A 26,175-nucleotide genomic window follows, 5' to 3' on the forward strand; every position below is an offset into this window, starting at 1 on the left:
GATGCCTTTCTGCTTAATAATAAAAGCTGTATTGCGGACGGCCCGCAGTCTGTGCACTATTGTTATCATGTCCATTATTTTGCTTAGCAATTAAATCCTTGATTCAGCTTAGGCAATCTGCAGTTTTACTTCCCGTTCCAGTTACCTGGATCTTACATGTAGTGCTATTCAATCGATCAGAGTTACTATTGTAAGTAGGTTCAGCAAGTGCGATACAAGTAATGGAATCTAAAAAAATATGTAACATATATCTCACCTGATGCGATTCAATGGCTTCTTTATTCATACAGTGTGATGCCGTCCCATTCTCGTCCACAGCACATGTGCCAGTTTTAACATTAATCATGGGTGTGGCAGGACCATTTAAGGTTAGAAACATGAAGTCATTCATGGCTGAATCTGCACTTGGATACATTTCATAACGAAATGATTGAGGGTGGGTTTCGCTTTCGTACGCTTCTATATAATTAGGTGGTATTTGAATATTTGCACTGGACTTTTCAGTTCCATATAGCGTGTTCTCAGAGCAACAGTAACCCCTAATTTCACTTCCACTTTTATGGACCTTAATAGCAAGGATTATAATAGCTATTAACAACACGGACGAGATTATTCCAAAGGAGATGATTAAATAAATTCTTAAATCGGATGTCGATGGTCCAGTGTTCCCCAATGTGCTGACATTAGATGCAGTTTCTGCATCATCATTCATTACTGATAAGTTAATAATGACTGTAGCTGAAAGTGAGGGGGTTCCATCATCCCTCACCAAGATTACGAGTTTCTGTTTGAGTGAATCCTTGACCCCAAAGCGGCGAATAGTCCAGATTTCTCCGCTCTCTGAAGCCACAGTGAACAGACTTCTATCGGTGGCCTGCAGAAGTCGATAAGAAAGATGGGCGTTCTGTCCGCGATCGGCGTCTGTGGCGGTCACCTTAGCAACTAAGTAACCCGGATCGGCAGATCTGGGCATGGTCTCCTCTGCTGGTGAGCCTTTACTTGTCAAGGGCGACAGGATTACAGGGACATTATCATTCTGATCGACGATGATCACATTCACCGTTACGTTGCTGCTGAGCGAAGGTGATCCAGCGTCCTTTGCTTGCACAGAAACCTGAAAGTTGCTGAGTTGTTCGTAATCGAAAGAGCGCTGCGCGAACATCTCACCGCTGGCTGAATTAATTGAAACGAAAGTGGACGCAGGCATGCCAAAAAGGAGTTGATCCGTAATGGAATAAGAGAGAATCGCATTTTGACTAAAATCTGGGTCAAAGGCAGATACAGAACCAATAGAAGCACTAACAGCGTTATTTTCTGTCACATGCATGATGAACGAAGGCTCGGTAAACCGTGGCGCGTTGTCGTTTATATCTGAGACTTGAACTCGGATGGTTTTATTGGTAGTGAGGGGAGGAGAGCCTGCATCCGTACACGTAATAGTAATGTTGTATTCGGACACTTTTTCACGATCAATATAGCGAACAGTAAGCACTGTGTAGTAGTTATTAAAAGAAGTATCCAGTTTAAAGGGGATATCTCTGGTGATGTGGCAATAGACATTTCCCATTTCTTCGGAATCTCCGTCTGTAACTCTTAAAACAGCCACTATTGTTTCAGGAGGGGCGTCCTCTGGAATCGAACTCGATGCTGAAGTTATCATTATTTCAGGAGCGTTATCATTAACATCAGTAACTTGTAACAGGACTTTACAATATACTGGTACTGCATGCCATCCCCTGTCCTTAGCTTGTACCGAAATCTGATAGGTTTCTGCTTCTTCAAAGTCGATGATGCCGGTCACTCTGATCTCTCCGTTTGCTGAATCCAAGCTAAATAATTTCCGGACTCTATGAGGAGTGTGATCGCTGAAAGAATAGATTACCTCACCGTTTTGGCCTTCATCCATATCCACTGCAGTTACTTTTACAATCAAAGTATCTTTGGGCACATTTTCGGCAGTGGTGATTTGATAGACGTTCTGTTCGCAAACCGGGGAATTGTCGTTCACATCAAACACAGTAATTTCAATCTGGGTGGTCCCGAATTTCTCCGGGTTTCCGCCATCAAACGCCGTCAGCGTTAATCGATGAGTCGGTTGTTGCTCTCGGTCTAGAGATCGTTCCAGCACGAGTTCTGGGATGTCAGTTTGTTCGCTGTCTGACTGTGATTTCAAAGTGAAATGCTCGTTTTGGCTCAGTTTGTAGGCGCGCACACTGTTGGTTCCAGCGTCCGGGTCATGCGCGCTCTGTAACGGAAAGCGCGCTCCAGTCGGAGCCTTTTCCGAGATTTCGAGGCGGTACTCGTTTTTTTGAAATACGGGCGCATTGTCATTTATGTCGAGAATCTCAACTTCGACACGATTTACCTTTAGTGGGTCTTGAATCACAGCCTCCAACGTCAATAAACATGTGAGTCTTTGTTCACAAAGCTTTTCCCTGTCTATATTTTCTTTTATGAACAATATTCCAGTGTTTATATCCACATCTAGATATTGTTTTTTCCGTCCAGATACAATCCGCAACCTGCGTGCCAATAGTTGCCTTGCATCTAAACCCAGGTCCTTTGCAATGTTTCCAACAAAGGCACCAGGCTCTAATTCTTCAGGAACCGAATAATTAACATCTCCACAGACTGAATCCGAAACAAGCATGAGTATCAAAAAGGAATAACGCCACTGTGCCACACGCCAATTTAGCAAGTAGGCCATTCTGGGCGAAAGTACTGCAGATAAAAATGTCCGTTTCTCCGTAAAATTATACCGCCTTTGCAGCTGCAGCAAGAACGTAACTGCACCTTACCTTGGTTTTCTAAATGAAGAGCTACATTGTACGTACAGCGCTGAGTTGCGGTTTTGTGAAGACAGCCACGATTATTACACAAAGGCTTTAAAATGTCTCAGACCTCTTCTTCGATGTGAACAGAGAACATCGATTGACGAATGTGTTCGTATCTTTGAGACTGCGCAGCGTTTGGTGCTAGGGGGAGTGGTGATAGATCTCCAGCCACATTGCTTCACCTCATTGGTAGACAGCGACACAAAGAGACTCGGCCAATAATAACAGCAAACACTCTTAAAGCAACAGTGCCTCTACTGAACACAGCAAGAATTGCTTTGTGTATTTAACGTTGTGCAACTTTAATTAAAATATTTTTGTTCTACATTTCTTATGTTCTTCATTTGTGTGTAAATTAATTAGAATTACACTACGCGTTTCTGAATATCACTTCTTTTGAGTAAAGTACAGTATTTTCTTGCTGGAGTCTCAGGTAGTTCAATCAAAACAATCTTGCGAAATAAACAACGATTCAGTTAGCTTTGACAGATTGTTTTGATGCTCATTTGACTTAGTTATCTATCTATAATAAACGTAAATATGTGACGGTGACAATTTTTTGGAGCCCCAACTGTCTGTTTATCAAGGTTTAACTGGAGTAAAAAAAATACCAGGATAGTCGCTAGCAAGGCTAGCATTCGTTGCCCGTTCCTATTTACCCTAGAGAAGGTGTTGGTGAGCCTTGTTACCGAACTGCTGCAGTTCGTGTCGTGAGTCCTGCAGTGCAATTGGGTAGGGAGTTCCAGGATTTTGACCAAGCGGCGGCGATAGTACAGTGATGTATGTCCAAGTCGGGATGGGTTGTGGCTTGTAAAGGAACTTGGAGGTGATGGTATTCCCATGCACCTGATGCCGTTGTCCTTCTAGTTGGTTGAGTTCGCAGATTTTGGAGGTGATACCGCAGAAGCCTTGGCAAGATGCTGCATTGCATTCTTTAGATAGAACACAGGGCAGCCACGCTGCGCAGAAGGCAACCTCATTGAATGGCAAGGGGAGTTGATTAGTCTCGTTCAAATTATATTCCAATGCCGTGCATTTATTTGGAACAAAAAGAAGAATTAGCATTCAGTGAAAGCGCATAATTTTATTTCCTGCCTAGACTTATTGAGTACCTTAAGAACTGGTGCGTTGTGTAACAGTAGTTCATTACTTGCACGTGTTTTATGTTTTCACAATCTGATCGTCTGTCCAGTATCAACTGCTGCAGCCTACACCTCTGGAAATATAATGTTTCCAAGACAGGCACACATGAATTGTGTGCAATATTCAGAGCTGATATTGGTCAAACATTAATTATGGTGTGGAGATGCCGGAGTTGGACTGGGGTGGACAAATGTAAGAAGTCACACGACACCAGGTTATAGTCCAACAGCTTTATTTGAAATCACAAGCTTTCGGAGCGCTGCTCCTTCTTCAGGTGAAGTGGAGAAATGCATAAAGACACAGCTTATATAGTCAGAGAATCATGTCAGATGTTTACAGGTAACCTTTCCAACTGCCATTTATCACACCTCGGCAGAGAGATAATCACAGCAGTCAAAGGTGTGAATGGTGTCCAAACAGGTCAGTCAGGGAAACATTACATCAAAGAACAATGAGGTGGGGTCACAAGGGGTCAAATATTGCAGATGCTGGGGTCTGTATGAAAAACAAAAAAACAGACAAAAAACATTTTTTTTGGCTGGAAATCACAGCAGGTCCGGCCGCATCTGTGTAGAGAGAACAAGCCAATGTCGACTCGAGTCTGGATGACCCTGCATCAGGTGGGGTTACATGTAGCGTGACATGAACCCAAGATCTCGGTTAAGGCCATCCTCATGGGTGCGGAACTTGTCTATCAGTTTCTGCTCGATGATTTTGCGTTGTCGTGTGTCTCGAAGGCCACCTTGGAGAATGCTTACCCAAAGATCGGAGGCTGAATGTCCTTGACTGCTGAAGTGTTCCCCGGCTGGGAGGGAACACTGCTGCCTGGTGATTGTTGCGCGGTGTCCATTCATCCGTTGTCGCAGTGTCTGCATGGTCTCGCCGATGTACCATGCTCCGGGGCATCCTTTCCTGCAACGTATGAGGTAGACAACGTTGGCCGAGTCACATGAGTATGTACCATGTACCTGGTGGGTGGTGTCCTCACGTGTGATGATGGTATCTGTGTTGATGATCTGGCATGTCTTGCAGAGGTTGCTGTGGCAGGGTTGTGTGGTGTCGTGGTCGCTGTTCTCCTGAAAGCTGGGTAATTTGCTGTGAACGATGGTCTGTTTGAGGTTAGGCGGCTGTTTGAAAGCGAGTAGTGGAGGCGTGGGGATGGCCTTAGTGAGGTGTTCGTCGTCATCGATGACATGTTGAAGGCTGGGGAAGACCCCAGCATCTGCAATATTTGACCCCTTGTGACCCCACCTCATTGTTCTTTGATGTAATGTTTCCCTGACTGACCTGTTTGGACACCATTCACACCTTTGACTGCTGTGATTATCTCTCTGCCGAGGTGTGATAAATGGCAGTTGGAAAGGTTACCTGTAAACATCTGACATGATTCTCTGACTATATAAGCTGTGTCTTTATGCATTTCTCCACTTCACCTGAAGAAGGAGCAGCGCTCCGAAAGCTTGTGATTTCAAATAAAGCTGTTGGACTATAACCTGGTGTCATGTGACTTCTTACATTTGTCCACCCCAGTCCAACTCCGGCATCTCCACACCATGGCTACTATCGACACCACAAACTGCCGGCTCAAAGTGGAGAGGATCTCCAAGAAAATCGCGCATATCGACACAGACATCAAGTTTCTACAGAGATGCAAGAAAGCAGAGAAGATCCCGAAAGGACTACAGATCACTAACCCACTCAAGTCGACCTACAACACAGACTACGCTGAGAGACTTTGCCGTCGTACCTCTCGCACACTCCTCAACCATCTCGTACACCAACTCTACAGCAGACGCCGCAACCTCGAAACTGAGATGGAGTCCATGTTCTCAGCCTGTGCTCAGGACGCAGCAGACCAGCTACGAGACACCGCCAAACAAACAAGGCAACGGAACTACGCTACCTACATGCACACCAAGAACAGGAAGCTTGAGAAACTTGGCATCACCAGCAGCAGCAACCAAGCCTCCCCCGGTACCATGGTTGAAACCACAGGGAAATCCATCGTCAACCTGTCCGACCACACCCTTCAACCAGACGAAATTGAAGTTCTCAGCCGAGGGCTCAATTTCTGCCCCACCACCAAAATGCACCCCATCGGTCTCGCAGCAGACACAGAGGAATTCATCAGGAAAATGAGGCTCCAGGAATTCTTCCACAAATCCCAAGATGTCAGCAGCGAACCCAATGAGACAATCAATGATCCGGAACAGCAGACAGAGGGATCCGCAGTGCAGCAACTGAAGAAGAAAGAGTCAAATTGGACCCCTCTGGAGGGTCGCTGCCCTAAGCTTGACATGTATGCTCAAGCTGTCAGGAGATGCATCAACGCCAGATTCATCAGCCGCACTCACAAGACAGTCCAGAATGTCACCCGAGCACAACGCAACGCCATCCACGCTCTCAAGACCAACCGCAACATCGTCATCAAACCAGTAGACAAAGGAGGTGCCATCGTCATACAGAACAGAACGGACTATTGCAAAGAAGTATACCGACAACTGGACAACCAGGAACACTACAGACAGTTACCCGCAGATGCGACCAAAGAACACACCCGCCAACTCAACAGACTGATCAAAACCTTCGATCCACACCTTCAAAGCATCCTACATGCTCTCATCCCACGTACTCCCCGCGTGGGAGACTTCTACTGCCTCCCAAAGATACACAAAGCCAACACACCTGGACATCCTATCGCATCAGGCAACGGAACCCTGTGTGAGAACCTCTCTGGATATGTCGAGGGCATCCTGAAACCCATCGTACAGGGAACCCCCAGCTTCTGTCGTGACACTACAGACTTCTTACAGAAGCTCAGCACCCACGGACCAGTTGAACCAGGAACACTCCTCGCCACGATGGACGTCTCGGCACTCTACACCAGTATCCCCCACGATGACGGCATCGCTGCGACAGCCTCAGTACTCAACACCAACAACAGCCAATCTCCAGACGCCATCCTACAACTCATCCGCTTCATCCTTGACCACAATGTCTTCACCTTCGACAACCAGTTCTTTACCCAAACACACGGAACAGCCATGGGGACCAAATTCGCACCCCAATACGCAAACATCTTCATGCACAAGTTCGAGCAAGACTTCTTCGCTGCACAGGATCTCCAACCAACGCTATACACCAGATACATCGACGACATTTTCTTCCTATGGACCCACGGCGAAGAATCACTGAAAAGACTACACGATAACATCAACAAGTTCCATCCCACCATCAAACTCACCATGGACTACTCCTCAGAATCAGTCTCATTCCTGGACACACGAATCTCCATCAAAGACGGACACCTCAGCACTTCACTCTACCGCAAGCCCACGGACAACCTCACGATGCTTCACTTCTCCAGCTTCCACCCTAACCACGTTAAAGAAGCCATCCCCTATGGACAAGCCCTGCGAATACACAGGATCTGCTCAGACGAGGAGGAACGCGATGGACACCTACAGACACTGAAAGACGCCCTTGTAAGAACGGGATATGACGCTCGAGTCGTCGATCGACAGCTCCGACGGGCCACAGCGAAAAATCGCATAGACCTCTTCAGAAGACAAACACGGGACACAACAAACAGAGTACCCTTCGTCGTCCAGTACTTCCCCGGAGCGGAGAAACTACGCCATGTTCTTCGCAGCCTTCAACATGTCATCGATGATGACGAACACCTCGCTAAGGCCATCCCCACGCCTCCACTACTCGCTTTCAAACAGCCGTCTAACCTCAAACAGACCATCGTTCGCAGCAAATTACCCAGCTTTCAGGAGAACAGCGACCACGACACCACACAACCCTGCCACAGCAACCTCTGCAAGACATGCCAGATCATCAACACAGATACCATCATCACACGTGAGGACACCACCCACCAGGTACATGGTACATACTCATGTGACTCGGCCAACGTTGTCTACCTCATACGTTGCAGGAAAGGATGCCCCGGAGCATGGTACATCGGCGAGACCATGCAGACACTGTGACAATGGATGAATGGACACCGCGCAACAATCACCAGGCAGGAGTGTTCCCTCCTAGTCGGGGAACACTTCAGCAGTCAAGGACATTCAGCCTCCGATCTTCGGGTAAGCATTCTCCAAGGTGGCCTTCGAGACACACGACAACGCAAAATCGTCAAGCAGAAACTGATAGCCAAGTTCCGCACCCATGAGGACGGCCTTAACCGAGATCTTGGGTTCATGTCACGCTACATGTAACCCCACCTGATGCAGGGTCATCCAGACTCGAGTCGACATTGGCTTGTTCTCTCTACACAGATGCGGCCGGACCTGCTGTGATTTCCAGCCAAAAAAAATGTTTTTTGTCTGTTTTTTTGTTTTTCATACAGACCCCAGCATCTGCAATATTTGACCCCATGTGACCCCACCTCATTATTCTTTGATGTAATGTTTCCCTGACTGACCTGTTTGGACACCATTCACACCTTTGACTGCTGTGATTATCTCTCTGCCGAGGTGTGATAAATGGCAGTTGGAAAGGTTACCTGTAAACATCTGACATGATTCTCTGACTATATAAGCTGTGTCTTTATGCATTTCTCCACTTCACCTGAAGAAGGAGCAGCGCTCCGAAAGCTTGTGATTTCAAATAAAGCTGTTGGACTATAACCTGGTTTCGTGTGACTCCAAACATTAATTAGATATCAGCCGTGGCTCAGTGGTAGCACTCGCACCTCTGAGCCAGAAGCGTACGGCTTTGAGCAACACTTCAGAGGCTGAAACACATCATCGACGCTGACACTTTAGTGCAATATTGAATGAGTCCTGCACTGGTGGAAGTGCCGCCTTTTTGGATGAGACGTTAAAGGGAGGCCCCATCTCTGTGGATGGTAAGATATGTCATGGGATCATTTGTAGAAAAGCAGACCAGGTCCCCCCCCCCCCCCCCACTGTCACGGGGAAAATAGATTGGCTGGTGATTTATCTCATGGCTGTTTGTGGGACCTTGGTCTGCCGCCACATTTGGCTACAGTATCAGAATGACTACACTTCAAAGGTATTAATTGGCGTGTTAGAACGACTTGAGGACGTGCAAAGCGCTATATTTATTTACTTTCTTTTTATTTGATGGGTATATATTTTTGCCTATTTTATAACCAGAATCAGAACAATTCAGTAGCTTGCCTTCAGTTGTCCGTACATGGATTAATGCTCTGAGGCCTTCCGAAGATACTTCAAGTATAAGATAGAATTAAAGCGAGGATTACAGTAACCTACAACCATTAAAAGATTAGTTGCATAATCCAGTTCTAACTAGCCAAATATCAGCATATTTATTCTGAATATAGAATTATCCACCACAAAGGTTACTTAACTGCTGCATTTTATTAGCCAGCCTCCTTAGGGGCCGACTTGGCACACGGAATTTGAGCATTTTCTTTACCTGTCCTTGTCACGGATACATTTACAGTCGAGGTTGGTATAATAAATTTAGTTTTATACTGATTACTGTAATTGTCCTATGTGAAACCATCTGGGATAATCTGATTGCAAGCTCTAATACACAGATAATGAAATGCATTTTTTCCAATCATTTCCACAAAGCCTCTTCAACACAAAGGCCACCTGCAAAACATTACCTGCCTCCACCCCTACCTCAGCCCACCGAGAAAACCTGCTCCAGGCCTTTGGCAGCTACAGACTCGAATTTCTAATGACCCCTCCTACCATCTACCCTGCATAACGTTAAACTAATCAAAAACTCTGCTGTTCGTATCCTATGCTGCACCAAATCGTACTCGTCTGCCCTTACTGCCTCACTTGGCTTCCAGTCAGTTAACGCATTGCATTTGAAATGCTCACAGTTGTGTGCTTAAATCCATTCATGGCCTCGTCCGATTTCGATCCCTGTGATTTTCTGCAGCCCTACGAAAATATCTCCACCCCAAACTCTCTGCTCCACCAAGTCCCATTCTTCCATGCTCACTGTGCTCACTGACTTACTTTAGCTCCCGGACCACAAACACCTTGATCACACTTGTTTAGGCTTTGAAATTCTCATCTTCATGTTCAAATCCCTCCATGGCTTCGCATCAATATCGCTATAAACTCCGTTGGCTGTACAACCCTCCAAAAACTCTGCACTCCCCCAACTCTGGTCTTTAGTGCATCTCTAACTTCCTTCACCCCATCATTGGTGGTCTCTGCTTTAGCTGTCTATGCCCTATGCTCTGAAATTTAGTCCCTAAATCGCTCCTCCTCTCCACCTCACCTTCTTTAAGATGCTCCTTAATACCCACTTCTCTGATCAAGCCTTTCTTTCTATTGTCTGATGTAAAGATCGCTGCAAGCATCTATTCATCTCCTCTTTTAACCAAGTTAGAAATCATTCCAAATAGAAATCTTCTTCCTCTTCAACTGATTTTATTAGAATATTTGTTCATCGTTCACTTTTTTAGTTTTGTCGAAAGGCTGCATCTGAAAATATGAACCAGTCTGCGCTCTCTACACATGCTGACTGACCTGTTATCTGTTTACAAAACAATCTGCTTTGTTTCAATATCAAGTTGCATTCGCACTACAACTGAAATATCCCCACCAAACCAAACTGCTTTGCAAAGTTGAAATGTAAATTAATGGTAACATTATAGTTGTATCAAACAAACCGCAGTGAAGTTCTGTTTAAGAATAAATATCTCCAATTTTCTACCCCCCTCTGAAGTCCCTGATTCATGTGGGTAAGGATTTATGGAAAGTCTATAGACTTCTGCTATATTACCAAAGTGGCATTCTTCAATTGGGAACTCAGATCTGGCAGGGTATTCGAACATGGAGTTCATCAAAGACTAGCTCTGGATTGTGCTCACCTTGCACGCACAAATTCTCCAGTGCCAATCACTAGATATCAGAAGGAATGCGAATTGCTGTGCTGGTTTCCCCCCATCCAGTGAGACCTCTTGCATCGCATGGCTAAGATAAGTTAACTCAGGAGGGAGTGGGCAAGGAAGCAAGAAGGCTTGATTTTATATGTTGACTTCAGCTACTCAGCCATCGGATGCTATGTATCAGTATACAAATTAGTTACTGTTCGAATAAGCTTTATAACATTACCCAATCTAAGGCAGGCTCAAGAAATCAAATATCTTTCCAGCTGAACGATACTTATTTGGAATGATTTTGGTGAATACGGAGCCTCACAGATCATCAAAAATTGTAACTAAACTTGCAGGTTCGTAGTGACATACCACGTGGTTGGTCGAATGTGGAAACGAATAATTAATTTGGAATACATCGGTAGTTAAGTTTCAGGGCCACGGAAGAGGAGTGGATACAATCTGTAGTACTGTGCTACTCCATTGGCGTTTTCAGCCACGTAGACTAAAGACTCAGCAGGACAGACTATCCTGGGAGCCGAGAGTCACGCCTAGACACTTGTGTTTCTTTCTAGTTAATGGCGCATGAAAGGTAGCACTGGAACCGTCAGTGAGTGCTTCCTGTGGGCTGCATATGTCTAGTTGATTGCAGGATAATTTTAGATTGTGACTGGATTGCAACAGTAGTTATGACATTCCACTGCCGAGCACTGACATCCCTCAACTTACCGATTACAAATTCTCACCCAGAAAGATATAGAAGAAAACTCACAGCAGTCCAAACATTCGCCAAAGTAAAATCGCCCTGCAGATGACGAATGTTACTTACAAATCACAACTGTTATCTTCAGCTATTCCTTTTGTTCCTTTCAATTACTAATACTGAAAAGGAGCTGCACTGTCAAATCAATTAGCCTTTCCCTACCCCAATTGATAACATGTGCTCGCCAGTTTTTGGGTGGGTTTGGGGAAGAGTGGTGGCAGAAAGCAACTTGGGAGCGCAAACTACTGCGTATCCATAACTGTAAGCAAAACCTATGCATTTGCTCTTAGAAATTTGCCTTCGCAGGACCCACTAAAAGCACTGAAAATTTAATAGGTAAATACATATTTCTTCTTCCCACTACAGCAGGACCCAGTATTTTTCTATCCCCAGACTGACGTCACTCTCAGGCGGAGGGCAGGAAACTCACCTCACTTATAGCAAGACGTTTGAGGTCAAAAGTAATGCTAGACGGCCAAGAGGTCATTGCGTCGGGTGGAAGAGCCCGCCAACACGCCTCACCACTGTGCGTACAAAGGCCGACTGAAAAGCCCATGTGAATAGGTACTGTATTAGTATAATTATTTTCTATGGTCCAGTATTCCGTAAAGAGTGATTAATTAGTTGTCATAAACACGTTTACGCACAATAATAAATTATTTTGATATTCCAAAGTAGAGTTTTGCAAGTATAAAATGTTTTACACCGAAGAGACAAAATGTAGGTTCCTTAAAATGCTGCAACATTTTTTAGCCAGCTCGTCGAAATTATAAACGGCAAGGTTTATAAGTACATGCGCACAATCCTATGGTCATGGTAGTAAAAGGATTATGACAATGAATGACCACTGTTCTTAGATAAGACCAGGCTAAACATCGAGACATGTGTCCTGTACTTAGAAAGCACAAAGTTAGCTAACACGTTGGTAATAAATTAATAAACCTTTCCCCACTTCTTACAACAAGTTAACACAATTCGAATGATTGGTTGAAAAACTGCATATGCTTAATTCATTTGATCTGGATTATACAGATTGAAACCTAAGCTATTCCATTTTGTCGTGTGGGAAGCAGTTGGTCACTATCTAATACGCCAGAAAATACGTTCATATAAAACAAGGGGCGAAGGTTTAAAACGTTCACGTTACATTTTATTTTAATCCAATCATTATCGGTTTAATATCAATGGGATAATGTTTTCGTTTAAATAGTGAACAGTGGAATGATATACAAATGCACTAAAATTATGATGTCTTTGAGGTAGATTTAATTGTATTTGGTAAATATAGCACTGTAAGCAAAACAAAAGTTTCCATCAAATTCCGTTTGTTGTCATATGACTCTCTTTGCTGCCTTTCAATTTACCTATTTGTGTCGCAGTTTTTATCTGCCTAATAACCAGATACCCCATATTATTTGTGAACTCCCTCCAGTCTGAGCACCATCTCTATTAATTAAAAACATACTTGCCTTTTATGGCTGTAAATTTGTTTAAATTAATATGGCAGCTCTCCCTTACCTTTTTATTCTTTATATTTCCTCAACATTTTATAGTCATACTTTGTTAGTTCACAGTCTTTCTGTCAAAGCCAGGTTTCTGTCAAGTTTATAATTCTAATTAGTGCATGGAGTTCTCCAACCTTTTGCCTAATGCTTTGTGCATGCATATAAACACTTTCAATGTTGACAATTTATAATCATCAGCAAATTTCTATTTTAAGTTTCGGATCCCTTTGTTCGCAGTCATCGTCCTGAACATCTCCCCTACCTGACTGAGACAACTCTTTCCATTTCTCTCCATGCCCCTCCCTTTTATCTTATATTCGCCGCCTTTATAATACTTATTCTGAACCCATCTGTTACATGTACCAATATACTCCTTGTCTTGTAGTATTCCTTCCTTACTGCACTTTTAATTTTCCTCCCATCTCACTAATATAAATGCGTAACTGTCTTGAAAATGCTGAAATAATATTTGTGTTAATAGTTTCATTGTAATTTAAAACAATGGAATCGCCAGAGTTAGTTTGTTTTTATTTAGTTGAATCGTTCAGACTTACCTATTTAGTCAGATCACCAAGTAATCACTGCCAGGTTAAGGTCAGTAAAGTAAATATGCTTAGTAAAACTGAAGAGTTATAGTACTTATACGACTTATTCCTATGAATACAATGTTGCGCATTCCATGTAATGTTACCCCTTCAATTGCTATGTATTTTTTGGTGATGATACTAACCAATGTATGATTGAATCAGGTCAATGTTCCTAGCAGATTCTACATTTCTTACAAAATCTGTTTGAGCACCAACGCCAATATTTTGTGTAACTAGCCTGAAATTTTGTTTCAGTTTATAAGCCCAGTTCTCCTTCCTCCTTTACATCTTTATTTCTTCTTAACATTTTAAAGTCAACATGCCTCTCACCTCGTGAAACCCAGGAGTATCCCTGCTCGCAGAGTTTGATGCCTTTCCATGTTCTGCAACGACACATGTGCCATTCTTGACATTAATCATGGGTGCGGCCGAACCATATAACTTTAGAAACATGAAATCATTCATAGCTGGATCAGGATATACTTCATAGCGATATTGTTGTGGGAGGGTCCCGCTATCACACGCCTCTGTGTAACCGGGTGGTATTTGAAGATTCACACTAGCCTTTTGAATTCCATGGAACGAATTCCTTCTCGAAAAGTATGATGTGTTCCAACAGCAACAGTAACTATTAATTCCATTTCTACCTCTGTGCACCTTAATACCGAGAATTACAATCGCCACAAGCAATAGAAATGAGGTCGAACCAAAAGCAATCATTAAGTAAAATTTTAAATCGTATTTCCATGGACCAGAGGTCCACAACATGCCGATATTAGATACATTTTCTGTAGCATCATCCTGCACTGATACATTGATGGTGAGTGTAGCTGAAAGGGATGGGGTTCCATTGTCCCTCACCAAAATTACGATTGTTTGCCTGAGTGAATCTTTATGCCTAAAGCGGCGAATTGTCCAGATTTCTCCTGTTTCAGGCGCCACAGTAAACAGACTTTGATCGGTGGGCTGACGGAGTTGGTAGGAAAGTTCAGCGTTCTGTCCAGAATCGGCATCAGTGGCTGTCACTTTTGCAACCAAGTAGCCGGAGTCGGCAGATCTTGGTATTGTGTCCTCTGCTGCCGACCCTTTACTTGGCAAAGGTGACACGATCACTGGGGCATTATCATTCTGATCTACGATGACCACATTCACAGTTACGTTACTGCTGAGCGGAGGGGATCCAGCGTCCTTCACTTGCACACGGATTTGAAACGTTTCCAGTTGTTCATAATCAAAAGAGCGGTGAGCGAACATCACACCACTGGTCGAGTTTATTGAGACGAGAGTGGCTGCAGGCAAACCGTGTATCAGGCTATCCAAAATAGAATATGTCAGTTCGGCATTCTGATTGGAATCCGGATCAAAGGCTGACACAGAACCAATTGCAGCACCAATAACATTATTTTCTGTCACATACATGGTGAAGGAAGGCTGCGTAAAGCGCGGCGCGTTGTCATTTATATCTGAGACTTGAACACGGATGGTTTTGTTGGTCGAGAGAGGAGGGGAGCCTGTATCCGTACATGTAACGGTAATGTTGTAGTCTGGCACCTTTTCCCGATCTATATCACCGTGGATCACTAACGTGTAGTAGTTGTTAAAAGTGGTGTTCAGCTTAAAAGGAATATCTCTGGGGATCCTGCAATAAACATTTGCTCTATTTTCAGAATCCCGGTCTGTAACTCTTAAAACAGCTACTGCAGTGTCCGGTGAAGCGTCTTCTGGTATCGTGCTCGACGTATAACTTGTTATTATTTGAGGATAATTATCATTAACATCAGTAACCATTAGCAAAACTTTACAATATACTGGCAGTGGATATGGACCTCTGTCCTTAGCTTGTACCGAAATCTGATAATTTTCTGCTTCTTCAAAGTCCACGAGGCCGGTTACTCTGATCTCCCCGTTTGTTGAATCCAAGCTAAAGACCTCACGCACTTCATCGGGAGTGTGATCGCTGAAAGAATAGATTACCTCACCGTTTAGGCCTTCGTCCATATCCACCGCTGTTACTTTCACAATCAAAGTATCTTTGGGGACATTCTCGGCCGTGGTGATTTGATAAACGTCCTGTTCGCAAACCGGGGCATTGTCGTTCACATCAAGCACTGTGATTATAATCTGGGTGGTCCCGAATTGCTCCGGGTTTCCGCCATCAAACGCCGTCAGTGTTAATCGGTGAGTCGGTTGTTGCTCCCGGTCTAGGGGTCGTTCCAGCACGAGTTCTGGGATGTCAGTTTGTTCGTTGTCTGACCGTGATTTCAAAGTGAAATGCTGGTTTGGCTTCAGTTGGTAGGAGCGAACACTGTTGGTTCCCGCGTCCGGGTCCCGAGCGCTCTGGAGTGGGAAGCTCGTTCCAACCGGCGTCAATTCTAATATTTCCAGGTTAACCTCGCTTCTCTGAAACACGGGCGCGTTGTCATTTATGTCGAGAATGTCAAATACAATACGATATATCTTAAGAGGATTTTCAATCACAGCCTCTAAGATAAATACGCAAGTGAGGCCTTGTTCACAAAACTGTTCCCTGTCTATTTTTTCTTTTATGAACAAAATTCCAGTTTTTAAATTCACGGCTAGATATTCTTTTTTGTTTTCAGATGCAATCCGAAACCTGCGCTCGAACAGCTGTTTAACATCTAACCCTAGGTCCGTAGCAATATTTCCAACAAAGGCACCAAGCTCTAATTCTTCAGGAATTGAGTAGCGAATGTTACCACGGACTGAGTCGGAAAGATATATGACTATCAGGTAAAGGACGGGCCATTGTGACACTCGGCTTTTGAGCAAGAAGGCCATTCTGGATCAGAGTACTGCAAATATAACTGCCAGATTCTCAGATGAATTGCAGGCCGCTTGATGTAACGACGAGAACGTATTTGTTGATTACCTTGTTTATCCAGATGACAAGCTTTATATTTCATACAACGTAGAGAGGTCTCTGTCACAATCGCCAACGTTATTTGTACAAATTTCCTTCGATTTTCTCGGGTTTCTTAGATGTGACTCGAGCGAGTGGGACGATGAATGCTTTTTGTTTCTTCGCTACTGCGCAGTGTGTGGTGTAGGGGGAGTGGTGCTGGATCTCCAGCCACATTTCCTCACCTCATTGGTAGACAGCGAGACAAAGAGACTGGGCCAATAATAACAGCAAACACTCTTAAAGCAATACTGCCTCTACTGACGATCGGAAGAATTGCTTTGCGCATTTAACGTTGTGCAACTTTAAATCCCGGTGCTGCACAATATTTATGATATGATTTATGTGATATCCGCATTGACGTGCAACCTAATTAGGGTTATTGTTCACGCTTCTGAACGCCATTGCTTTTGACTATTGTTGTTCTTCAATCCTTGGGTATTTCAACTAAAAACAATCTAGTGCAAGACAACATATTTTCGAGTTGCTTTGGCAGATGATTTACACGCTTGTTTGATTTATTATTTTGTCACCATAACATCGGTCTGTACATGCGAGGACGTTAATGTATAATGTGTCTCAGCCCTGACTATCTGCTTTACCAGATTTGAATAAAATGTCACAGACTTCTTCACAATAATGCGGATAATTACTGATCAGTAGAAACATTTTGTTTCTTTTGCCAGTTCTTGTTTGCACGAGAAATATAGAGTTTCAAAGAGAAGAGCCACCAAAACTTTTACAGGGCAACTGGGGATGGGCAAGAAATGCTGCCTTGTTGGTTTGGTACACTATTATTGTAGCCTGCACTGTGATATGCATTGTTGAATAATTCCATTCTTCCTAGGTGAGCATCACTCAGTATTAATTCTGAGTATAAATCATTCTTGGGATTCGATACCTAACTTGATGCATTTTCAACAACATTCCTAATTAGGAGTTTGTTGTTATCTATAAGTTTGAACATGTTGCCTTCACCAAACAAGCCATCAGAAGGTGTTTGTCAGTCTGTTGAAAAGGGAATAAACTGCAACAGCTGTTTGCATATGCACAGGAATATAGGATCCAATGCAGAGTCAGAAAATTGAATATCTTGGCGGATGCAGATACTTACCTGAAATGTGTTTATGCTGCTTGAGGATTCACAGCTCTGATAAACAATAACGTTACCTGAAATTTCACAGAGGAAAGCTAAATGGGTGGTTGATGTGATAAATCAGGACAAGAACATTGGCGTACCACGGCATCTTAAATTCAATGCCGTGCAACACAAATCTTTGCAATTTGGAGCTGCGCTTAACTCCGTACTCGACTATATCCCCCTTGTATATTCTGATAAATACACTCTCTGCCTCTTGGCATTCTCTTACAGATCCATCAAGGCCACTGCCAATGCCTCCTTAAAAGGAACAATTACAACCATGCAATCTTTGTCTCTGATCGTACTTCCTCCCCAGGTTGCGTGCTGAGGACTTATCTCACCAACGTTCTTCACAGCACGCTCATCTTCGCTCCCTTAGACGTTCGGTGGATCAATAATCATTTATGTCGAGAATATCAACCTCGGCCTTTGCCTTCACAATGTCTCTTTAGTTAGGAACAAGGCCCTTGTTATTCATACCAGATTCTAGATTATTATACTTACGTTCTAGACATGACTGAAGTTTGGCTATGGGTTGGCGATATATTATCCGTTACAAAAACCTAATTGTTAGGATTTATGCTTTAACAACTGTCCCACCCAAACTTCTATGTTTTTGGCATGGTCCTCATCGTCAATTTCGATTTTGATCCTTTCACTTACTTCGCTGGCATCATTTCAGCCTCATCAATAAGCGAATGTGCATCCTGTTTGATTGCAACCTCCATATCAGCTCCCTTTGCTCTCTGTCTTCCTAATTTACAGTCATCGAGTCCTCCCTATAAATTCTCCTACCCATACGCATGAGCACTACCTCGAAATCGCCAGCTTACGTGGCCACTCTGCTTTCATGGTCATGATCATTAACAAGGCCATCTCGAACCCCTTCTTGGGATCCCTTACCACCCAAATGTCCCTACTTAGTTTCGACGCCACCTCTTCACACAAATGTAGTTTGCAACTGCACTTGCACACTCCCAACTACCTTGTCTTGAGACCCCATTCACAATGACATTTACGCAGCTGTTGATTTGATGAACCACTACCTTACATGAATGGCAGATTCCACAAAAAATCCATCAGTACCTCCCATGGCTTCATTGCCCGGGATATAGCAGAAATCTTTACTTTTACAAGTCCACCAGTTGGAACCTGAGCATGTCTGGCGCATACCTGGATTAGCAAAACATCACCAGATTTAGCTGTAGCATATCAAACAATAGTAGGTCTCAATCTCCTCCAAAACAACGCAGTAGTCTGGGATCATCTTTGAATGAAGTATAGTCCCTGGTTCAATTTCCCAATTCTCAACCAGCTTCTTAAACCTCACTTCCATGGTCATCCACAGTCACAACTAACTGCAACATCGACCCAATAAGCTCCTGCTTCTGTCTCGTTTCTTTCTCATTTCGTCCCAAGCCACCTGAAAGCTCCTTTGTCTCCAGACAAACCACTTTCTTCCATGATCCCATTCGATCGCTATACCACAAACCCGGGGACAACTGAACCTCCTGGCTCTCATGCTAGCTAGTATTGTAAATGGCTCCTCTATCCACAAGCACGAAGCCTCTCCTTTTTTAAATTACCAGCGCCGCACCTGTCCTTAAGTAATCCAGCCGTGTACGCTCTGCTGTTGTAAAATAGCACCCATCTCCAATTACCCTCTTATCTCCAAAGAATTGTTGTCACCCAAATCCATAAGGCATCGATATTGAACTTTCTGTTTGATTCCGTCTAATTAATTTTCACCCTCCCATGCAATCGAAACGGCTCCAATCCAAATCTTGAAAGACATTCTCTGTGACACTGAGCACGTTGCTTTATAAGTCACACATTGGACATCATTCCTTTAGAGCCCCCGCATCTCGTTCAGGAGCATTCCTAAAAACCTCCTCTTACACCAAGCTTTTGGTCCTGCTCCTAATATCTTATTCCTTGTCTCTGTGTACATTTTCTTCCTCGCACTTTTGAGCGCTTTTCTACTTTAAAGGCTATATATAAATGCATAAACATATCTCGATATGCTAGTTAAACTATTCATGTGATGAAACATTGACGACTGTTTTCAGCAATTACTCGGTTGTCGCTAAACACAAGAACAGTTTAGCGCTACATCGAAAGCGCAATATTTACTGAAATATTAGAGCGAGGATACTCGAACAAACTCTAACAATTCCCCAACTATTATTCACAGCGCAATGTCGAGAGCGTAACAGCGTGAGACAATTTAACAGAATTAAAGGTAGACTCCAGGGGTTTTACACATTAATTGCACATATCCAACTTCTTGCCTTCTCTGTATTTCGTTTTTCGTGATAAAGGCATTAAATAGTTATTAGATCGCATTTTAACTGTCTGCTTCATTAGGCTTCACTGAGTACCTATTCTCGAACTGCATCAACTCTTCTGTGGCAATAATCTGCCAGAGTTATCTTCTCACTCTAAATTCCCCAATTAGGAACTGCAGATCAGTTACGTTCCTTAACGAAAAAGTCATCTTTCATCTCAAATATTTCAATAATGCAACAGCTTCGTTAGAATTTACTCCTAACATAAGCTTTTGATACTCAATGCCTTGGTTATTTCTGTCCCTCAAAATGTTGTCTTGAATATTCAATATTTTCTGTTTCTGTCTATTTGCAGAACTACTTAAATAAGAACATAAGAAATAGGAGCAAGAGTAGGCCATTTGGGCCCTCGTACCTGCTCCACCATTCAATAAGGTCATGGCAGATCCTCTACTGCAACGCCACTTTCCTGCTCTATTCCCATATCCCTTGATTCCCTTAATATCCAAAAAGCTATCGATCTCTGGCTTGAATATACACAACCACTGAGCCTCCAAAGCCCTTTGGAATAGAGAATTCCAAAAAATCACCACCCTCTGAATGAAGAAATGTCTCCTCATGTCAGTCCTAAATGGCCGGCCCCTAATTCTGAAACTGTGCCCCCTAGTTCTAGACTGCCCAGCCAGGGGAAACATCCTTCCTGCATCTACCCTATCAAGCCCTGTAAGAATGTTGTATGTTTCAATGAGATCACTTCTCATTCTTCTAACCTCTAGAGAATATAGGCCTAGTCTACTCAATCTCTCCTCATAGGACAATCCCCCCATCCCAGGAATTACTATGGTGAATCTTCGTTGCACACTCTCTATGGCAAGTATATCCTTCCTTAGATAAGGAGATCAAAACTGTACACAATACACCAGGTGTGATCTCACCAGTGCCCTATATAATTGCAGTAAGACGTCTTTACTCAGACTCAAATCCTCTTGTAATAAAGGCCAACGTGCCACTTGCTCTCCTAATTTCTTGCTGTGCCTGCATGAGATAAGGAGGAATTTCTTCACCCAGAGAGTGGTGAACCTCTGAGTGGAATTCTCTACCACACAAGGCAGTTGAGGCCAACTTATTAAATATATTTAAGAAGGAGTTAGATATGTTTCTTAAGGCTAAAGGGTTCAAGTGATATGGGGAGAAAGCAGGGACAGGGCACTGAATTTGGATGATCAGCCATGGTCTCATTAAATGGCGGAACAGGCTCGAGGGGCCGAATGGCCTACACCTGCACCTATCTTCTATGTTTCTATGTTAACTTTCAGTGATTCATGTACAAGGACACCGAGGTCTCTCTGAACACCAACACTTCCCAATCTCTCACCATTTAAAAAATACTCTGCTTTTCTGTTTTTCCTACCAAAGTCGATAACTTCCCATTTCTCCACATTATATTCCATTTGCCATGATCTTGCCCACTCACTTAGCTTTTCTATATCCGCCTGAAGCCACTTTGCATCCTCCTCACAAATTACATGATCAACCATCTTTATTTCATCAGCAAACTTGGATATATTAAATTTGGTCCCCTCATCCAAATCATTGATATAGATTGTGAATAGCTGAGGCACAAGCACTGATCCTTGCAGTACCCCACTAGTTACAGCCTGCCAACCCGAAAATGACCCATTTATTCCTACTCTCTGTTTTCTGTCAATTAACCAATCCTCAATTCATGCTAATATATTACGCCCAATCCCATGAACCCTAATTTTTTTTAACAGCCTCTTGTGCGGCAACTTATCGAATGTCTTCTGAAAATCCAAATATGTCAGTTGCATTGATAACATGGTCACTATAATTTGGGTTATTTTCTATTTTACACACCATAACTGGATTATTACTATGGATTAATTTTACAACACCACTAGGCATGGTGATTGTTGTAGGAACTGAGCAAGGAAGGAATACTGTGCCACGTATAGAATGAGCATTTGATAGGTATTTTTTTGTCGGTTTTTTCCAATAGAATTTGGCATTTGGAAGTCTCAAAGGCTGATATCAGTGAATATTTGGATTCCAAGCCCTCTACCAAAGAAACCAAGTTTCTTTTAAGGCAGTAAAACAATGTCCATCCACTCTAATTAGTGGCACTACCACACAACTTCAGTTGTGATGCTTTGCATATCCTTTTCAGTGCATCAACATTGACAGATTTATTCTCGATAATGCCTTTTCCTTCCATTTTGCTTGTTAATTTCTTAATTAACTTTTCCTTAACAGGCCTCCTATCTTTTTGGATAAAGGATTGGTTAACAGATAAAAACTGAGAGTAGGTATAAATGTGTCATTCTTCGATTGGCAGACTGTAACTAGCGAGGTGCTGCAAGCATCAGTGCTTGGGCCTCAGCTATTTACAATACATATTAATGATTAGCTGAAGGGTCCGAGTGCAATATAATAAAATTTGCTGATGATACAAAGTTAGGTGGAAAAGTAAGATGTGAGGAGGACATAACGAGCCTGTAAATGGATAGTGAAAGTTTAAGTGAATGGGCAATAAGGTTGTAGTGGAGTATAATGTGGGGAAATGTGACGTTATTCATATTGGTAGGAACAACAACAACAACTTGTATTTATATAGTGCCTTTAACGTAGTAAAACGTCCCAAGGCGCTTCACAGGAGTACTAAAAGACACAATATTTGACACAGAGCCACATAAGGAGAAATGAGGACAGGCGACCTACAGCTTGGTCAAACTGGTAGGTTCTAAGGAGCGTCTTAAAGGACAAAAGAGAGGTAGCGAGGTGAAAAGGTTTAGGCAGGGAAGAATACAAAAATAGAACATTTTTAAGTGGTGAGGATATATTAAATGTTGGTGTAAAGAGAGATTTGGGTGGCCTAGTAAAAGAAACATTGAAAGTTAGCATGCAGGTACAGCAAGTGATCAGGAAGTCAAATGGCATGTGGCATTTATTGCTAGAGTTTTGGAGTACAAATGTAAGGAAGTCTTGCTACAATTGCACAGGGCTCTGTTGAGACCACAACTGGAGTACTGTGTGCAGTTTTGGTCTCTTTATGTGAGGAAGGATATACTTACCTTAGAGTCGGTGCCTTTAATGTTCACTAGACAGAACCCTGGGATGAGAGGGTTGTCCTATGAGAAGAGATTGAGTAGGTTGGCCCTATACTCTCTGGAGTTTAGAAGTATGAGAGGTGAACTCATTGAAGCATATAAGATTTTGAGGGGGATTGACAGGGCAGATGCTGAGAGATTGTTTCCCCTGGCTGGAGAGTCTAAAACTAGGGGGCATAGTCTCAGGATAAGGGGCCAGTCGTTTAAGACAGGAATTAGGAGGAATTTCTTCACTCACAGGGTTGTGAACCCTGGGGATTCGCTGCCCCAAAGTACTGGGGATGCTTAGTCGTTCAGTATATTCAAGGCTGAGATAGTTAGATTTTTGGACTCAGAAGAATTAAGGGATATGGGCATAGGCAGGAAAGTGGAGTTGAGGTCAAAGATCAGCCATGATCTTATTGAATGGCGGAGCAGGCCTACTCGTGCTCCAAATTCTTATTTGCTTATGTTTTCCAAGTAGCTCTACTCATGTTCTTCTGTTTCCCTTGCTAATTTACATTTATCATTCCATCACTATATTCATTTTTATCCCATCTCTCATACGCACTAAGATCTGAACCGTTATTGACTTAACTGCAATTCCTTCAATGCGCTACTTTTCCTTTCTCATTGGCAATGTATTGGCCCAGAAATTCGGGTCTCCACGGGTGAGTATCCATGGGGTACTAACCCGTAAGCGCAATGGAAGTGCCGGTTTCCTGCATGCACTGTGCATGCGCAGGAAACGGGCACTTCCGTTCCCCTGAAAGAAGGGGTTCAGAGTTCGAACGCGGGCGCAGGAGAGGCAGTGCGTGCGCATCGAACTTCCATTTTTTTTGCAGGTTTTCCCAGGAGGGTAAGTCTCCAGGAGCTACACATATAAAAAGCAGTCTCAAGCCATGCTTTTTACAAGGTAAGTGATGAATTAATTAAAATTAAAACATTTTTTCCACAGGTTTATTATTTGTAAATACTTTAAAGAAAGGTAAGTTTATTTTTAGCCCCGTTAGAAGATAAAATTATTTTTTTCAATAATTTGACATTGTTTTAAATAATTATTTCATGTAATTTATAGTTTATTTAAAAAATGTGATTTTTAAAAAGTTTATTTGAAGATTTAGTGATGTTTTGGGGCTTATAGTATTTATAAGTTTGACAGCCCTTCCTGTCTAACTTATGAATGAAGCAGTCCCTGCTCCGATTGGCTCCCCATGGCCCACGTGATCCCAGGGGATGCATCGAACTAACTGCGCCCCTGGGATACGCAAGTACTGCGTGCCGGCAGTTGGAGCAGGCCCAGGATCAGAATTCCACGGGGGCTCACAGCACAATGGCCAGCGCACAAGGTAAGTGCAGGTCGGGGGCTTACACCTGCGGGAAGCCCCCGACCCAAATTTCTGGGCCAATGCTTTATTATTCCTAAAGAATCGGGAGTGCACAGTTTTAAGTTAAATATATTTCAGGTACAACCAATATAATCGCAAGATATAGGACTTTTCTTCAGCTAGGTAGTTCAGACTGAGGTATTTAGTTAGATCAGCGCGATCAACAGCTGATGCCTAGTTTTATTAATCTTCAATCTTTCCAGACTGACTTCCATAGAATTTTGTTTTTATAATTAAAGATATCAAGGGATATGGAAGAAAGGCGTGTAAATGGGACAGAGTTTCAGAGCAGGTTGTCTGACTATTTTGATTGAATTTCTTGAAGAGGTATCGAGGAGGGTCAATGAGGGTAGTGTATTTGATGTAGCCTACATGGATTTTAGCAAGGCCTATGGAAAGCATGGCAGGTTGGTCAATAAGTAAAAGCCCGTGGGGCCCAAGTGAAAGTGGCAAGTTGGATCCAAAATTGACTCAGTGGCAGAAAGCAAAGTGTAATGGTCGACGGTTACTTTTGTGACAGAAAGGCTGTTTCCAGTGGGGATCCACGGGCTCAGTACTAGGCTCTCCTGCTTTTTGTGGCGTACATCAATGATTTAGACGTCAATGTATGAGGCATGATTAGGAAGTTTGCAGATGATACAAAAATTGGCCATGTGGTTGATATTGAGGGAGAGAGCTGTAGACTGCAGGAAGATATCAATGGACTAGTCAGGTGGGCAGAAAAGTGGCAAATGGAATTCAATTCGGAGAAGTGAGTTAATGCATTTGGGGAGGGTTAACAAGGCAAGGATAAACACAATTAATGGTAGGATACCGAAAAGTGTAGAAGAACAGAGGGACCTTAGAGTGCATGTCCACAGATCTCTGAAGGTAGCAGGACAAATAGATAAGATGGTTAAGAAGGCATATGGGATACTTTTCTTTATTAGCCGAGTCACAGAATATAAAAGCAGGGAGTTATGCTAGAACTGTAAAAACACTAGTTAGGCCTCAGCTAGAGTACCGCGTACAGCTCTGGTCACCACATTAAAGGAAAGATGTGATTGCACTAGAGAGACACAGAGGCGATTGTGGAGGAAGTTGCCAGGACTGGAGTATTTTGGCTATGAGGAAAGATTGGATAGGCTGGGGTAGTGTTCCTTGGAAAAGAGGAGGCTGAGGAGAGACTTAATTGAGGTTTATAAAAGAATGAGGGGCCTAGATAGAGTGGATAGTAAGCACCTATATTCTTTAGCAGAGGGCTCAATAACCAGGGTGCATAGATTTAAAGCAATTGGTCGAAGGAATAGAGGAGAGTTGAGGGGGATTTATTTCACCAGAGAGCGGTGGTGGTCTGGATTTCATTGCCTGAAAGGATGATAGGCGAAACCCTCATCACATTTAAATTTTACATGGATATGCACTTGAAGTATCGTAAACTGCAAGGCTATGGACCAAGAGCTGGAAAGTGGGATTAGGCTGGCGCAGACAGGATGGGCCGAATGGCCTCCTCATGTGTCGTAAATTTCTATGTTTCTATGATATAATTGTGGATCAGAATGGAAGGGCTGAATGGCCTACTCTGTACCCATCCCAGTTGCTCTTACTGTTAAGAGTCAACTACGTTGTTGTAGCTCTTGAGGCACATATAAGCCAAAATGGGGAAGAAAAGTAAG

At 43.1% G+C, this 26,175-nt stretch overlaps 1 protein-coding gene across 9 annotated transcripts in view; it reads right to left on the reverse strand.

Moving 5' to 3' along the window:
- The window catches only part of LOC147114284 (protocadherin beta-15-like), a 196,607-nt gene that overhangs the window by 24,872 nt on the left and 145,560 nt on the right, over positions 1-26,175 (reverse strand). Inside the window, exon 1 of one of the 9 annotated variants that reach the window (XM_085995973.1) lies at positions 14,007-17,493. The exons of 7 other annotated variants lie outside the window; for them this stretch is intronic. In XM_085995973.1, coding sequence (XP_085852099.1) covers positions 14,007-16,475 — 2,469 coding nt within the window. In that variant the 5' untranslated portion in view covers positions 16,476-17,493. Of the gene's footprint in view, positions 1-256; positions 3,788-14,006; positions 17,494-26,175 lie in introns of those variants that run through there. One more of the 9 variants, XM_085995979.1, reaches the window with a different exon arrangement.

This window comes from Somniosus microcephalus, chromosome 8 (genome assembly GCF_052327205.1).
Source record: "Somniosus microcephalus isolate GS21.2 chromosome 8, FLI_Smic_1.0, whole genome shotgun sequence".
Lineage (NCBI taxonomy): Eukaryota > Metazoa > Chordata > Chondrichthyes > Squaliformes > Somniosidae > Somniosus > Somniosus microcephalus.